This window comes from Brachycentrus maculatus, unplaced genomic scaffold, assembly GCF_059751285.1.
Source record: "Brachycentrus maculatus isolate JH-2025_06_01 unplaced genomic scaffold, ASM5975128v1 h1tg000077l, whole genome shotgun sequence".
NCBI classification, from domain to species: domain Eukaryota; kingdom Metazoa; phylum Arthropoda; class Insecta; order Trichoptera; family Brachycentridae; genus Brachycentrus; species Brachycentrus maculatus.
Genome location: NW_028280831.1, coordinates 375,827 through 393,873, shown reverse-complemented (window position 1 = coordinate 393,873; position 18,047 = coordinate 375,827). Strand labels below are relative to the sequence as shown.

The 18,047-nt window shown below is 33.3% G+C and overlaps 2 protein-coding genes across 2 annotated transcripts in view; one reads left to right on the top strand and one right to left on the bottom strand.

Annotated features, from left to right (window-relative positions):
* Nucleotides 1-347: 347 nt before the first annotated feature.
* Nucleotides 348-4,952, top strand: mora (cysteine and histidine rich domain containing protein). The gene is made up of 6 exons (XM_088257269.1): nucleotides 348-559; nucleotides 764-900; nucleotides 1,753-1,970; nucleotides 2,362-2,575; nucleotides 3,056-3,253; nucleotides 3,769-4,952. Exons 1-6 carry the CDS (start codon nucleotides 478-480, stop codon nucleotides 4,012-4,014), a joined length of 1,095 nt encoding a protein of 364 aa, XP_088113395.1. The 5' UTR covers nucleotides 348-477; the 3' UTR covers nucleotides 4,015-4,952.
* A 5,508-nt stretch (nucleotides 4,953-10,460) lies between these two features.
* Nucleotides 10,461-18,047, bottom strand: part of dsf (nuclear receptor dissatisfaction) — a 45,527-nt gene continuing 37,940 nt past the window's right edge. Inside the window, exons 5-9 of the mRNA XM_088257249.1 lie at nucleotides 17,370-17,632; nucleotides 15,459-15,587; nucleotides 13,090-13,329; nucleotides 12,056-12,137; nucleotides 10,461-10,792 (exon numbers count right to left, since the gene is read on the bottom strand). Coding sequence (XP_088113375.1) covers nucleotides 10,533-10,792; nucleotides 12,056-12,137; nucleotides 13,090-13,329; nucleotides 15,459-15,587; nucleotides 17,370-17,632 — 974 coding nt within the window. The 3' untranslated portion in view covers nucleotides 10,461-10,532. The remainder of the gene's footprint in view (nucleotides 10,793-12,055; nucleotides 12,138-13,089; nucleotides 13,330-15,458; nucleotides 15,588-17,369; nucleotides 17,633-18,047) is intronic.

Sequence of the window (18,047 nt, the reverse complement as noted above, 5' to 3'; positions counted from 1 at the left end):
TAAATATATTCAAATGTATTTGGAAATTTCTAATTTTATTTCCAAAGTTTTTTCCCAAATCAAAGAAACTTTTTTAAAAATGTGGTCAAAATTAAATAAATAATTTTTAGGAGGTGCTAACTACTCATTTATAGTGATTTAAAATGTACAAAGCTGTATGACATTCTTTTACATCCACCGATAGATTTATTGAATTTCATTCATGAAAAAACATTGATCGTTCATTACAAATCTTAAAAATTACATATTTCGAAAATTTTACGCATACTTCCATAATAAACAAAGTACCCCTTTTTAAAAATAAGACACTTAAATAAAATACCTTCTCTTTTTTCTATGGATTTTCTGAATCTTTTTGACAGTTACAGACGGTCCCTCGTGCGTTGGTTTTTGTCTTTTCGAAATAGTTTTCGAAGTTTATTTGGGGAGATTTTGTGAACTTGAGATTTGCATTTCCTGAATTATTCGTGTTAAAAAATGACTGGAGAATCTGATTGTGAAATTCAATGCTACAACCGAGGTTGCGGTAAAAAATTTAACCCTGCTAGCAATGACAAAGGTAAGTTTCCAGAAGTTTCTCAGTATACGTTAAACGTTTTATATTGTATTTTCATTTGGATCTCTGATACCGGACAATAGTTCCTATCAAGTTTAACTAACATTAAACATACTTATTAACTAACAAGTTTTATTTGTTTGTTTTCCTTACCAACCGAGTGGAAAAGGGACGTTTTTCATATTTCTTTTATCGTGTATGCTTTAGATGAATGCTGTTTTCATCCTGGCTTACCATTCTTTCATGACGCGTACAAGGGTTGGAGTTGCTGTAATAAGAAGTGTACCGATTTTACCGAATTTCTTAATATCAAAGGATGCACTTTAGCCAAACATTCTAATGAGGTATCTTTTTATTTTTAAAGTTATGTTTTCTTTTATTACTCTCTTACGCATCATTACTTTTACTCTTATTGTATATATGTGTACTCATAAATGTATTGAGTTTCATTAAACAAGGATAATGAACTCACATTACGCCTGCGGACCGCTGGCGACAGGATTTGATAATTATCTACATATAGTTAGGACCTTACCAAAGAGATTGGTACATAATATTCATATATAAAAACATTAAATATGTAATTCCTTCTATTCTGACATTGAAATGTGGCCGACACAGAAGGTAAAAAATACCCTTTCCGTCCTTAAGCATCAATTGCCGAACGGGTTAAAATACCTTTCCCGTCCAGTGTGTTGAAATAAAAAAAATTGATAGAAAATGTCTACAATGCTGAACCTATTGGCCAATGGAGATAGATACCATTATTTTTGTATTTTTGCGAATTCGTAGCAAAGCTGAGAAACCGTGATAAAATTGAAAATGCTTTTGTAGATGATATTGAATAGTTATGAATCTATGGTTAACCTTTAGCCGCCCAGTGATCCTTTACGGGACCGCGGATTTGCGTCGTTCAATGCCCACCGGTACCATACAGGACCGGTGATTGTGATGCATTTTGCTATTGTATAACACTGATTTATGACAATATTAAAAATATTAATATTAGCTTACGTAAATAATGTCATTCAGATACCGTCCATCATTTTATTTTTGGTTCTGATAAATATTTTAGTAGCTACGCAAACGTAGTGAGTCGCGAATATTTTACAAAAATGCTTGGGCAGGGCGCTACCCTTATTGCACTCGGCGGATGTGCGTCTAAAGGTTAATTATCTAATTTAATTATGTTCTAGAAACCGCCAGAACTCCCAAAGTCCAAGGTCGATAAGGAAACCGCAAATGAAGTTATTACAGTAAACGTGCCGGCTCCAAAGGCCCAAAGCATCTTGGCAAGACCCCCATTTGAGACCCCCTTGATCACTTTGGAACCCAATGTGGCCGACTCGCTGAAACAAAAGTTTGCGGAGTGCCCTAATGTACATTCCTCCCACGCACCCTTCCAGAATGACAGGTATCGGCTCAATGTTAGAAATCATCCTTCTTATATTATTTATTGGTTTGGCATTTAATTTATGGAACTCCGTAATTTATATTTTAAATCCAAAAATCAAACGCTGATTTTTAGGGTCTACTGAGGTATTTTTTATTCTACAAAAACATAAAAATTAAAATTCTTCCTAACAAATGTTTCGTCTTGTTAGTAAGTACTCTGTGGGTAGGTCCCTCAATATTGATGATTATTATATTATATGTTATTATGTATAACAATTGCATTTTTCTTTGAATCCGGTTAGCAACTACAATAAAGGTTATGGCATGTGTAAAATCTCGGCACCATTTTTCCATCGCCTTTATTATTCTTGAAACTTGCCAATGTCAATTTGCATCGTTTTCTTCAACAGCATTATGATTGGGACCTCCTGCAAGAACGGTGGGTGCAGAGGTACATATGAAGGGCCGGAAAGTGACAGTCAGCAGTGCCTGCACCATCCCGGCACTCCCATATTCCACGAGGGGATGAAGTACTGGTCTTGCTGCCAGAAGAAGACCACCGATTTCAACACTTTCCTTAACCAAGTTGGTTGCACTACTGGCTTACACAAGTGGAAAAAAGAGGTATGCACACAAATAAATTAGGTAACACATTTTGGACGGGTAGTTTTTACGCCTGCGGACTGCTGGCGACGGGATTTGATAATTATGCACTTATAGTTAAGACCTTAATAAAGAGATTGGTATATAACATTCATTTAAATATATTGGATAATTCCTTCTTTTCTGCCTTTGAAATGTGGCCGGTGCAGAAGGTGAAAATACTCTTTCCGGCCTTAAGCATCAATCGACCGAACCTATAGAAATACCTTTCCCATAGTGTATTAATTCTGGGGTTACATGTTAGTTGTCAAACCCTTATTTTCACTAAACACAAATCAATGTGCAATCATTTCATAACTGTCGAGTTAAACAAAAATGATTAAAAAAATACACTTTTTTTTTTTAAATTTTGTACACTCGCAAATCGACTGCCCAGTGTCACTTTTGCATTTTGAAGAAACTTCCAGATTTTGACTTGTGATTAGACTTGTCGCATTTCAGGAATCGCAATCCGCCAATACGGTGAAATGTAGATGGGATTGGCACCAGACTGCAAGCCATGTAGTTGTTGCTGTGTATTCCAAGGACTATCACCCCTTAAAGAGCTATGTGAAACTGAATCCAATCCGACTTTCCATTCAGTTGGAATTCGCTAACTCCGGTGAAGCTAAGTTCGAATTGGACTTTGAGTTAAGAGGAGTAAGTAATCATTAATTCATTTTGTGTGTGTGTTTCCCCTAAATCTTTTTTCCTTATGATTAAACTAGAAATTTTAATCTATTCTAAATTTATTGAAAATTATTAAATAAGTACTTTCCTGGGAAAGCAGAATATCAGTATTCAGAGTGAGGACATTTTAAAGATTCTGTTAATGTGATTACACCTCCATACTGTTGTTAGCGTATTTTGCTATCGTGCAAGAGATTCTAGGTTAGATCTTTGACTTGAGTCAATATTAAATATTTATATTCCAATTGTTCAATGTTTTATTTGATTGCATTTGAATAATGGGCAAGGGAGTCATTTGAGAGATCTTTGATCCTGTTAGCCGTAGCTGAGTTTGGATAGAGAGTGTTGGTATACTTCTGAACCTCCCCCCATATTACCAGGATGTCCTCGATGGCAGCAGTTGAGATTGGTTAATTTGATATGTATGTGTGATGAAATGTCACATATATTGTTGTTTTTTAACAAAGATTTCTCTGTTATATTAGGTTGTAGATGTTAAAGAGTGCGTTGCTAACATGTTTGGGACAAAAGTTGAGATCAAATTGAAGAAGGCCGAACCCGGTACATGGCCCAAACTGGACTTCCCGAGAAGTAAGAAGGAAGAGGCAGAATCTAAAGCCGAGGAACCTCAAGCACAGCCGCAACAGCAGCATGTTTGGGATAATAATGGAGATATTGATCTCGATGATGTTGAACCAATCTCCAAGATGACCTTAACTGAATTTAAATAAATGATGCCACTGACCACAGCTTCTACATTTATCACAAATAATTTAACAGTATCTGAATATAGTTCAGTGTGAATATTTCCAATATCGAGTACAAACCTTGGCTCTGTTTTTTCATTCTTCATCAGCTATGGCAATGAGGAAGTTAAGTGTTTTATCATTACTTGTAATGATACTATCAAACTAATCCAATATAAAAAGTAACATTGGTTTACCAATGGTTGAAACCAATGCTTTCAATAGTGGAACAATTTCCTATTGGTTCTCATATTTGCCACTATGATTTTCAAAAAGTTAAAATAAAAAAGGGAGTGAAACAAAAGAGCTAATTTAAAATGATTTTTGTAATACATATATGTCAAATGTGAAAAATTTACTTACAAGCTGTCTCTTACATAGGTAGACGTCTACCGTGCAGTGCAAATGAAAAACATTTGACGTCACATGTTTATGATGAATAATTGTACATTTAAAAAAAATTTAATTTTCACACATTTTAGAATTTTTTTTCCATATGGTAACATTATTTTTTTTTTACCATGTTTAAGGAAATATCTTTACTACATATTTAATTTTAGCATCACTCAATTTCCTCATTGGTATTGTTGAGTTTTGCAATGTTACAGTTAATATTGTATCTCATATTACATGATAATTTGTTTTGTAAAATTGCTTTCTCATGTACAAGGACTTTTAGCAGTTTTATGTAAAATTATCACTCTTTGAAACTCTTAGTACGTAGGCACAATCAATATTATAACGACCCTTTAGTTTAGAGATTAAACTCGCTTGGTGATATTTTTACACTGTAAGGTTTACTTTTAAACATATACTCGGTGTTAATAAGTTGTAATTAGTTTAAATATGATTGTCTCTTCAGTGCCTCCATAAATTAGTTGATAATTTTGATTTGATGACCCTTTTTCCAATAGAAATTCATACATTCATACCATCAAAAATATCTGTGTGTATTATCTAAATTATCTAAATACGAATTTGTATATTTATACATTTTCTGATCAATACATATTGTATTAATAAATAACATAATATTTTCCATTATTGCCATGACAAAAAAATACACACAGAGTTATCAAAACACACAATTTGCTATCGGCGAGGTGCTGAATGTGTATTTATTGGAATGTATAAGGCAACATTAAAGTATTTTATGTTACATGAAAAAGTTTAGTTTCGAGTGGATGTCAAATTCATATTGGGTCGATAGCGGAAAGTTTGCTTTGGTTATAAGATTTAGCGATGTACATTATCCACATTTACAGTGAAAGCTTGTTAATTTTTTTTCTGGCTCTTAGAAACCAATGTTTGTGATGTTTCAAAAGTAATTTGTATTATTTTGTTGACAAAATAACAAAAGAAAAGATCAAAATTGGAAATTTTAACCTTAATTTTCTTTAGTTAAATTTTATTTTTATTTAGTTAATAATATAAACATTTTTAAAAATCTTTTTAAAAAAAATTTTTGGTTGCTGTTTTCATATAATGTTTGGGTGAAATTCTATTTCAATTATTGATTTATCGAATGTTTTCTACGAAACATCATTAGAGATACCAACATTTTGAAATATTTTTCAATTTTGACAAAATTATAATTATTGTTAGAATTAACAACCTTTAACTGTAATGCCAAGTAATTTTGCTTCATATTTTAAAGTGTGTAATTGCTTTCCTTTTATGAATCATTAATGTATTTTTTTTTTCAAAATACAGTGATATATACAATTAATAATGTTGTTTTATTTAATATCTGCCTGATTTTATTTCTGTTTGTGAAAAAAAAATGTACCTACACTTTTCATACTACTATAAGATAATATCAGGCATAAATCCTAAAATAAGATAATATCAAACATAGCTTATTGTGAGCATACTACAAAATGTAACCAAGTCATTCCACATAATTTTAACAAGCTCGTCTCAAGAGTTAAAAACTCCACCAGCTCTGTGAATATTTCTTAAATTATTTATTTGGATGTACATTTTTTTTTACCTTGAAAATTCCAGAAACAATGAAATAAGCTTTTTAGTCATGTTAATTAATTTTATCCTTTTTTTACTGGCTCAGTGTTTACAGATTGATCAATGAGACATACTTTGATAAAGAAAACTACGAAAAAAAATGTACATACCTATAGCAGTAGCTCTACGGTTGATAGAAGAGTTTGCACATTATAAAATATTGAATGTAGCATGTAGCTAAACGCTATCAAATCAAGTATTTGTAGATCTGACATTCAAAGGAGCCAATCATATGTGTAAATCCAATATATTTGTGTTATTTTGGGCAGATTCCGCAGCTCATTTCCCACAGTACAATTGTTTGAAAATGTGTTAAGTTACATTCATCACCTGCATACATGTAAACGCTATCATAGTGAATTTTAAATGCGAATTTATGCATCTTGCCCTTGGAGTTTAATGCTACATTGTAGCATTACACATTGTAGGAACTCATCACTAATCCGGTAGATATACACCAGTTTACACACTATGGCTCGAATTAAGAAAAAAACATTTTTTTTGACATTTATGTCTTTATTACATATATTGAAAACAAATAGTTTATCACAGATTTTACTGAAGAAGATAAGAATTATTTTTCACAAACGACATTTATTAATATACATATAATAACATGGAATATAAGTTGTACTATTTATATACATATAATAAATATTATGTTGTGTTTAGAAGATTTTTTCATTCTAAAACATTAAATAAAATGACTAGTGTTAATCCATATTGCTCAGGAGTTTGGCAAAGACCTCTGTCACTTGAGAGCTTACCACATTAGTATTGATTATCATTTCTATTACTAATGACAACTATCAGCTAATATGTTTTAAAATTAATTAATTCATTTTAAATTTTTAGTAACTTTTGGTGATAATTTATACTTAGTCCAGTCGCTATCAAAAGAAAACTGGTATTGATACTATATTTTTATATTTCTGTTATTCTTATATTCAAAGATTTACTGTAGTCATGTAAATATATAGAAAAACAAATTTAAGTTACAAAGGACTCCAAGCACAGATCATCAAAGTGTCCCGTACATTTGAAGAATACCGAATAAACCATAAGGATAAAATTAATGATATTGTTGAAGACTAAATTTATTTTTATTTTGATCCAAATGATAGTGAAAATTTCTTAATTTTGACCATTCTTTTTTTACTAGATTTTTAAAAAAGATGTAGGTATGTACATGTATTTATGCTTTATAAGTGGAAGTCAACAATCATAACATTTTATTACAGAATCTAACAAATCAGTTACATTACGTTATATACATATCGTAGTCATACAGGAGAAAGTGACCAAGTGCATTTAAAAAAAAAACCTGATTATTCGCTATTCGACATCTTACTAGCTTAATATTGCCCTGAAAAAATCCCAAAGCGATATTTAACATGGAAGTTCAATATATTGACTTGTTAAAAATGACTAACTGGATTGATGTGTATTTTCTTGCCAAGCAAATGTGAGTTAAATGGCCCTCCTGAACATTTTACGTTTCGTTAGTTGGTCACTTTCTCCTGTACGACTACGATATATGTGATTACATAGGTACTTGTACTGGCCCAATTATGAAAATCTTAAATTTGAACAAGTAATTAAGAGAGGAGGAAAGATAAAGTCAAATATGTGTTGTTAAAACAAGGGAAACTCCATGATATTAATGTTGACTGATGTTGTTGGAGGATCTCAAAAGTGACAGTGAAATTTATCAGTCTCTATATTTATCATTAAATCATTTTAATGACCAATAAATAAAGGAGTTATGTGTTGAATTTGTTCTACTCATTCTTAATACTACTGATTCGACTGAGAAAACTAAAACATAAACAATCCAGTGATTTTTAAGAGTCAATGATTGAGTTAAACAATAAGATTACAGAGAGTTCATTTGAAAGAAGATTGCAGAATCTGCACTATTTGAATATTCTATTGTTGAAAGTATTTCAGAAATTTATTCTATGTACCTTCTTTGTTTATTAGTTTCATACCTGGATCCATATTCAAGAAAGCTTCTAACTCTGACGTAATAGGAGGTGTTAATATCTTGATATGGTTCACATGTTCTTAAAATAAATCCTTACGTAGGATTAGCTTTACAGACTAGGAGAAATATATGCTTTTCAAATGTTTCTTTTTTTCTTACTTTTTAATTTCACATCCAGTAAATCTTTAGCTACCCTTACTATATATGGAACCACTCAGAGTGGAACGAATGCATGTGTAAATAATCTAACAATATTCTTCATGAATAATACTAGTGTTACATATTTCTTAAATATTTATACATGAGTTTGAATACAATGACTAGGTATTCTTAAAACTAACAGCAATACTTCTGTAGACATTATTAGAATAGATTTAAATACAATAAATATCAGCAGCATAGGTTATACGAGTTAATGATACCAGCAATTTAATAGTTTCTTTATATGTACATTGAAAGCAGTATTGATACTCGTATAGCTTGTATTATATCTAAAGATTTACATACATTAAATTAAAAATAATGTTTAAGCTTTAATGGTAAGAACATACTAATTACATACATATATAAAGGAATTAAGAATCTAGTGACGCCAATAGTTTAAGAGCATCATATGCACTGGATTGTTATACAAAGGTATAAAAACTTCTTGCCGATAGCAGAGAAGACCTGCAGGCGTTGGTTACAAAAGTGTATAATGTGTACAAGAAAAGTGATTTATTGATGAATGTTAGCAAATCCAAAATTATGGTTTTTGAAAGAGGAGAATGTAGATCGGGAGGAGATTGGTAAACGGAGATATTTTGGAACAGGTAGATGATTTCGTGTATTTGGGTAGTATGTTTTCTAGGGATGGAAAGATTGATAAAGACATAGAAAGGAGAATGAATGCTGGGAACAAAGTGAATGGTGCAGTGAAATCTGTTATAGCAAGTAAAAACCTATCAGCGGAAGCTAAACTGGCAGTGCACAACGGAGTCCTGGTTCCAACTCTAATGTATGGAAGTGATACATGGAGTTAGCAAAAGAAGGATGAAAGTAGACTGAATGCAGTCGAAATGCGATCTCTCAGAAGAATGTGCGACAAAACGATGTATGATAGATGTGTGAATAGTGAAATAAGGAAGGAATGCAAAGCTGAGATAAGCATTATCGATAAAATTAAGAAAGGTGTTTTGAGATGGTTTGGACATGTAAAACGAATGAGTGAAGAAAGAACGGTAAAACAAATTTATGAGGCGAATGTAAGTGGGAAAAGGAGCAGAGGAAGACCGAGAAAAACATGGCACGATCAGGTATGCCAAATACTTGAAAGTGGTCAGGTTAGGAGTCGTAACAATCGGCGGGTATGTATGAGGAGATGCATGAACCTGGAAGACGCGAAGAATGTTTGCAAAGACAGAGTGGTGTGGCGTTCTATTCTCTCTGCCTACCCCTGCGGGGAAGCGGCGTGATGGTAAGTTAGTTAGTTAGTTAGTTAGGTATAAAAAGGGGAAAAGGTAAAGATTAGTTCGACACGCTGAAAAATATATGGAAAACGATTTTAAAAAAACATGAGCAAAATGCTAACAGAGCAACTGATCGTAGGTAAATTATTTACCACACATAGGTAGTAGGTAGGTAGCTACCCTAGTATTTTTTAAAATAATATTAAAACGGGGTATTTTCACTTGAGGAAAATACTGGATTTACAATAGCGTAATCTACATATAAAAAGATTTATAATATGGTTTTTGTATTTTAAAAAAATCGAAATCATTTTCATGTACACAATTCGCTTACCGAAATAAAGCATTTTGGTAAATTGATTACATATTGCATCATTATGCGTATGCGTGTTTTTGGAAAGTTCGTAGCAAAGGGTTGCAACGCCTGAAAACTACCGAGTTAAAGTTCCACAGGCTTCAGTCCCCTCTTGTTATACGAATCTCGTCAACAGGCTCAATTATTTCTTTTTTGTTATTAAGTCAGATATGACTAATAATGACACAATCATTTACAAGAAAAGTACAGGTTGTTCGATTTTTTTAAAATATCAATTCGTTTTTAAATTAAAACAATGTGAAAATTACCCATTTCTCGTTTTACGGAAAAAGGAAGTTATGTTTTTTATTTTATTTTTTGCATGGGAGTTGCATTTATTATGAACCTTGCTTATTAAGGCTCAGTGATAAATAGATCGTAACATATTTTTTTTAAAACCCAGGTAACATTTAACGAAATTGAATTATTTTCTTAAATCAATCTATTTTTTATATTGAAAAAATAAGTTTCACTTCTAAATAAAAATATGAATTTCAAAAGACAACAGTTATTAAAAGGTGAGAAGTTAAAAGTTTTTTTTTCAATATCCATTCTAAAAAAAATGTGCGCATAGTCACGTCTGGTTTCTCGCACAGCCAATCGCTTTCTGAATTTGATGTTTACGAGTTTCCCCTTAAAGCAAAAGTTGAAAGAAGGTTGTCAATTCTGGGTAGAACAATTCGTGAATTTTTTACGGTTGCACCGAGTATTTTTCCATGTGGTACATGTCTCCCAGGAGACGAGCGATGGGAATGTCTCCGATGGTGTCGCGGAAGAAGAGCAGTTCCACGGTGGAGGCGCGGATCTGTCGCAAGGAGGGCAGCAGCAGCAGCAGGCGCCCGAAGCGAGTCGGCTGCCGAGAATATCTCTGCCTGACGTAGTCCGCCAAGATGCACTGCGCTTGGTCCTGCAGCATTTCTACAGGCTGCACATCGCACAATCCAGCCGTTTCTAAAGGGACATATCAATCTTTTAACCACTCGACAGTTGAGATAAAATCATACACCAAGTAACTTCACTGCTAAATGAAATGTATAAAGGCATGCCTCTAGCGAGATATCGAGTGTTTTTGCCTAGAATTTTCACTCATGAATTACAAGAAATTATAGTAACTTTAAACATAAACATGTTTATAAAAAATATAAAAAAATATTTTTCCTTAGTAGATTAAGGAATAAATAAAATAAAAATACTGCAGAACACATTTATAATCATGCAAAACACATTTACATTAAAACAATCATTATTCCACACATACATAGATTACTGCTCAACAATATTATTTTTAGCAAATGAAGGAAAAATTTAAATAAATTAGAAATTATGTAAAATAAATTGATGAGAATAGTTCTTAAGAAAAATAAATATAATATTAAAGAAAAAATGAGAGAAGAACTCAACTGGTTATTCATAAAAAAGATTTAATATGGTGATCTTTATACATAATTTTCTAACGATAAATTACCCAAATATTTTAAGGATAAAACAGTTTTAAACAAAATTTTTGATTAACATATTACTAGAAATAAGGATAAAATAAGACTGCCATTGTTGAAAAAAACCGAGTCGCAAAATTGTTTAATGTATAAGGGTTTATAAATGTATGATGAAATGCCTGAGTGTATGAAGAATGAAAAGAGACTGAAAGAATTTAAAAATTTAAAAACTTAAGAAAAAAATAAAAAAAAATAAATAAAGGGTAAATCCACTCACGAATAGGGATAAGCCATAAAACTCAAAAAGTTGAAACCTGAGTAGGGTCATGATAAGCGGTGTTGCAAAAACCGAAGCTAGATTTCAGAGTCGCTTGGACGTTAGGTAATTAAAAAAAAAAACACTCAACAGTTGAATTTTGGTGAGGAAATTCGTCATCAAGTCGATACAAGACTGCCCGTATACCGCTCGAATTAATAAATAAAAACAAATACAAAAGTAAATTTGACTCAAGCAAATTACTACCGACAAAATGAAATACGATTTGCCCGAGAATAGCTCGGGATCGTGAATACAGTACAAACTCCTTGCCCGAGTCACGCTCGGGCAAGACTGGGAACTGGTTTTAAAATACGGAATCTTTGTTACGCAATATCTGACATTACAAATTATGATAACAATATTTGTTATATTTACAAAGGGAAACTTAAATATTTATTTACATATAGATATAAAGTTTTTTGCAAAGCAACAAAAACAAATGGTATTAAATCAATTTACCTGGCGTAAAAAGTACCACGGCTTTCATACAGCCGCATTCGCTTCCATCCGGGGAGATTTGTCTGAATCGACAAAGAATTTCCTGAAAAATATTGAAATTTAACGATTTTCCCGTTTATACTAAAATTTACTTCAATAAGAATAGTATTTTTTTGTTTATTCGGTTTAACATACAAAAACCATAACTTTAGACAAAAAGCGTTAGAAGCGTTCATCAAAAACCAAAACTTTAGACAAAAAGCGTTGATCTTACACAGACAAAAGCCTGGCTCTTAACTTCAAATATATTATTCACGATCTATTTAAAAAATAGTAAAATTATTTACACTATTTTGAGTGTGTCCAAATTTCACAAAGTTCACAAATCTGGACTATCTCCAATTAGGAGTTTTAATATATTTTTTTTTTTGACATCTCAACATAGATGAAAAGAATATTGGGTATAAGTCTGGGCATTTACGGGGTTTACGACCGTCATAAAATGGTTTGAATGAATAATTGAATAAGTGATGAAATTATTAATGACTTCGATGGTTTTGTGTCTTTAAATTTGCAAGGACCCACCCGTGCATTCTAGGTTTTCGGTGAATCCAGTTAATTTTAAATTTTCTACGAAACATTACATTACAAACTTAACCTAAAAAACAAACGCATGTTTTTATTTCTCCTAAACAAATTTCCAAAAAAAAACGTTTAGTACCATGGGTTGATAATTATTATTTATATAATTGTGTTTTTGTGTTTCTTTTTAAAGAGAAATGTTTGTGTTCTTATTATTTACACAAATATTTAAATTTCATACTATTTCTGTGAGCCTAAACGGCTCATTATTAGAAATAGGTATCAAATTGTGGTAGAGTGGGTTCGAAACGAGAAACTCTTACTAAAGATTTCGCGACACTAACCACGGGACCAAATCCCGACCCAATTTGTAATGATGTAATGTGATAGCTAAAAACCATACGAAGAATAAATAAATAACCTTGTTTTGACATTTGGAAGCCGAACAGGTTAAGTGTAGAAGTACAACATACTTGAATGGTTTTGATTTCCGTTTCGGTGAGGGGGTCCCTCGGCAGTCGGTCCCTGGCTTGGGGGCAGGCCAGCAGGGCCCCCAGCTCCCAGGGCACGGACCACTGCGCGAAGTGCAGCAGGAACAGCTCCTTCCAGGACTCCTGCAGCAACAGCGACTGGTCCCGGCGCGAGAGCGTCTGGAAGGGAGCGAGGCACCGCACCCAGCGGACTGCCATGAACAAGAGACGGGCTGTCGTCTCCTAAAACACAATCACCAAAGGTTAACTACAATGTCTCAACTACAAAAGTGTGCAGCTTGTCAAAATGAAAATTTAACAATATGGATCCATATGCGCGTACTGCCAGGGTTTTCGAAAATACCCGCTTGCTGAAAACTCTTTATGACTCCTTGGTGCGAAGTAGACTCGAGAGTGACTCGATAATTTGGGGACCACATGAGCTTAAGTCCGAAAAACTCTCTTAAAGTCCAAAAAAGTTTCTGAGGTATCTAATCTCTACATGAGAGAGTACCCAACTTGTAAAAAAGTACCCAACCCCAGAGTCCTTGGCTCTACCCAACCAAGTTTCTCCAGGGTTTGCTTGGCCACAACAGTTTAGAGACTAGAAGGAATATGTATTTGATTACGCATTTTTATTGATTGTTGCGCGGTATGATCGATAATCCTGAAATTATGCGGTGCATCGGTCTGTATGTTCCTGATAGTTACCTAAGGCGTCGGCATAGATTGTTTCATATTCCTATTGGACCAACCTGCCAATGGTTATGCCTGTGGGAAGAGCTGCAGCTATGCTGAACAATATCACGACAGATATTGATCTGTTCAATGTCTCTAAGGGTGTGTTCCGAAACGGGATTCCTTGACAAATTGTTTACTTATATTTTTTTGTCTCTATTGTTGTTAATGTCTTTTGATTAACTTTGTAATTTGTGTTAATAATATATACGCGTAAATGTTAGTTTGTCATGTATATGTTAGTAATTTGATAAATTAAATCGAATAAAACTGCGATCGGATTTACATATAATTATTACAAAGATTTTCTTCTGTTTATATTATGTTTAAATAAAATAAAGTAATAATACACAAAAAGTATGTAAAGAAGAAAAAAATAAATTCTAAAACAGTTTTAAAAAAAAATCACAATTGAATGCAGGAGCATTGAAATCTCCAAATTCCAAAGTATGTTGTAAATAGTGGCCCAACATAAGTCAGTTTTGTAGCCAATAGGAATGCTTTTTACATTGGCTGGTACCAGTAAGTCAAGTGGGTGCAGGGCGAGCGGCGCCGTGCGTACAAACTGCGTCGCGACGCAGTTTTATAGGCGTGCCGTCGAGAAGTCAACCCTCCCATCAACCAATCGGAAGGGCATCCCAAATTGGCACGCGTTGGCTTTTAAAGTTACATTCATGGAAACTGGTAGCAACTAAAGGGTAAGTTTACAAACCACAAGTTGATTTTAATTGTCTGACCTAAAACGACTTATATTTTAGAATATAATTTATAAAAAACAACTACTTATTTATAATATGATACATATCATAAATAAATTTGTAAATATACAAAAAATTAACATCCAAAAAATATGAAAATATCGAAATTTCGATATTGAAGCTTTTAAATTTCGTAGCATTCAAAGCTTTTTTCACGACAATACTTTTTTCACGAGTTGAGAAAGCTTCGTTTTGGAGAATCAAAAGTCTGTTAGTGTAATTGAGCGTGTCGTGTTGAGATCAAAAAAATTATTGAATCCATTGTATTTTAATGAAGACAACACATAAAAATAAACCACGAAAAACGAGTAAGGGTTATTATAATTAATGTTAATTTTTTCATAAACATCATTTCCGTAACTGTTGTAGATTTTAGTAAATATAACTGTCGAATTATGGGATGTTCGACATACCTATCGAAAGGTATTTTTTCGGTTCTCAATCTAGACCAGTACATTTTTTGAAGGTTAAATTTAATGAACGACGGCGCCAAACAAGATAGGCGCTTTTGGCATTCATCTAGTATGGTACAAAAAGCAAAATGTTCTAAAAATTCATGAAAAAACTATGTACAAATTTCGTAATATAGTACAAATTTTTAAATTTCCTTCAAAAACAGAATTTATTTCATCCTAGAATCCTGGAAATAACTTTCAAGATCTAACGGTCTTTTTTCAAGTCATCAAGTTTACATTGGACAAATATGATGCCCTTAAAATATGAAGGGCATGATAAATACGAGATTAGCGCCGGTTTCTGAGATTCTCGCAAATATGATGCAGATATTGCAGTTGTCTTTATGTCTAGGCCTCTTAAATGGTCCACTTTACTAAGTTTTAGGTATTATCTAAGTAAATTTCTAGTGTTAGTGTTTACCTGAAGTATCTCCCAAGTGGGTGCCAGAGTGAGTGGAAGGGGTGGCACCGAGGATCGAGGATTCCCAGACTCGTTCATCTGGAGCTGGCGAGCGCTCCACACCAGATCCTGGGAATAACCGCTCTCAAGCTACAATGCACCATACAATAACAGCTCTCAGTTCAGTCTCACCAAAATAAAGTTCCTGTCTTTATGAGTTTCGGCATAAATTTGCAAAATGATGACATTTATGTATACAAACATGCCAGAGGTCACACTAATACATAATATAAAAAGAAAGTTAATTTTTTGTTTTGCTACACAAAGACAAGTGTGGAGGTCCTCACCAAACAGTAACATATCCAATATTGCACAAAAAATCATTAAAATGCAAATCTGTTCTGTTTACTGTATTCTATCGAAATCTTGATTAAAATTGCGACAAAACGGGACCAATCCTGTTTTAAACTAAAATGCAATCATTAAATCGCACCAAAACGTATAAAAATTACAAGCCAGAATTCTTGTTACTTAAAATTAATTAAAATGGAAATGTAACATTTTGGTGAGGACCTCCACAAGTGTATAAGGCCGAGTAACATGGGCTAGAAATATAAAATTGAAGGATTGGGAAAGTAGCCTGATGTATTTCCTTCTATTCAAGGTATTGGAAAGTGATCTTTTGCAATTCTTTCTAAATACCACTCCTGTTTCTATTTTGAAAGTAGTGTTGAAAGTACTATTATAAACAAGAGCTTTATTTCCAGATCTTACAAACCGGAACGACTCGAATGCGACGTTATAGCTAGTTCCGGTTTATTCGATCTCAACTTTAACCCTTTTTCTGTAAATTATGCAGTTTTTGGATAATTTATTGTAGAAAATGTCATCATTTGTGAAAATGAATCCAAGTATAAAAAAGAAATCCATTGTTCTTTTATACAAAGGGAGATGGAATCTGAGGGGCTGGCATTTGGCTGACTTAAGTGATCACTTTATACACTAGTGTAACGTTCACCATTATATTCATTATAGAATATCCATATTGCATTCATTTTGTTGGATTCCTTTCTAAGCATCCAGGTCGAAAGCTCTGGATGCTCAGACTTCCATCTCCCTTCGTATAAAGATCATTGATTATTGAGACACCTATAACATATATTATTCTTTCTGTTTACCTTATTTACTTTTTGTAAGTTAACGAGTTTGAGAATTAAAAAATAGTTGAATGGTTAAAAACAATACTAAAAAATCTGTGTTAACGATGTCATTGCCATTAATAATATTCCTCTAACATCCAATAAATCAAAAGCTTAGGGAAAATCGGTAACTTATTATGTAATACAACGCACAAACGGATGTTAAGATATAAACTTCAACCAGCGTGAGGTAAGTCAGGAATGAGTCTTACTAAACTCAACCATAGATAATGCTGAGAACTCACACGTAAAAGAAGTTGTAAATTGAAGGATAAACAAATACAACTTTCGAAATTTGAGTAGTAAAGTTGTCAATTACAGGTAGAATGGTGAATGTTACGAATGTAACATGTGTATAATGTGTTCGCTTAAACCAGCATATGACAGATCATAAGCCCTGTAAATATCCAGATTTCTACATCCTTCTTCATCTATGTTGAGATATCAATATAAATAACTCCAATGTGGATAAACCCAGATTTGTGAACAAAGATTTAGACATTTTATTAAAATTAAACACTTCAATATACCACATTAATGAGTTTATTTATATTTACCACTGGTTTCGAAAACGACAGATGTTTTCATATTCTGGTACAAATTAAAACTATAAATAAAACTCATTAAAGTGGTATATTCAAGTGTTTAATTTAAATAAAATAATCATGTCATTCCACAAAGTTAATGCCGAATCAATAAATAATATAAGATTTGGACACACTAAAAATATTACCTGGTACTTCTCGGCCGACATGAGGATGTGCAGCAGCGCGGGCGGGGGGCCCAGCGCGGAGGGCGGCTGGAAGAAGGGCGGCGGCGGGGGCTCCAGCGCGGGCGGGGGGCTGCTGGGCGCGGGGCCGGGCCGGCAGAACACGGAGCCCGGGGACGACTGCAGCTGGAACTTGGGGCCCGGAGACAGCTTCAGCGCATCCTTGGGGGGCGCCAGCAGGCCCCCGTGCAGCTTGGGCTTGCGGGGGCCGCGCTCGTGTTGAACTGCTATTGGTGAGATGCGACCATTAAATTATATTTATTTATTTAAACTTCGTGTACATAAAATAAATATGTACATTGGCGGGCTTATTTCTAAAAGGCAATATCTTCCAACGACCAAAAACAGACCAGTGATATCGGTCAAAACGTTTGATACCTTTTATAGCTGTTTGCAATCAGAAGGTAGATAGTGCTTGAACATAAAAAATAATAAATTATAAATTATTGCCGTATTAATTAAGCAACTTTTTTATATTTTATTAAATATTTTAAAAAAAATCAAATTGATGAAGATAGGGAAGGCAAAGAGAAAAGGGAGTTTAGGGAGTTTAGAGGAGAAAGCTAAGGATGAGGTTTAATGGACAGTTGGGATTCTACTGATAGATAGTAATTTTATGGGACGATATGGAGCCCTTTCTTA

Excerpts from the sequence above, each read along its gene's own strand:
- mora (XM_088257269.1), top strand. The coding sequence starts at position 478 with ATGACTGGAGAATCTGATTGTGAAATTCAATGCTACAACCGAGGTTGC. Across the intron at positions 560-763 it reads CCCTGCTAGCAATGACAAAG|ATGAATGCTGTTTTCATCCT; the intron begins GTAAGTTTCCAG and ends TGTATGCTTTAG. Across the intron at positions 901-1,752 it reads TAGCCAAACATTCTAATGAG|AAACCGCCAGAACTCCCAAA; the intron begins GTATCTTTTTAT and ends ATTATGTTCTAG.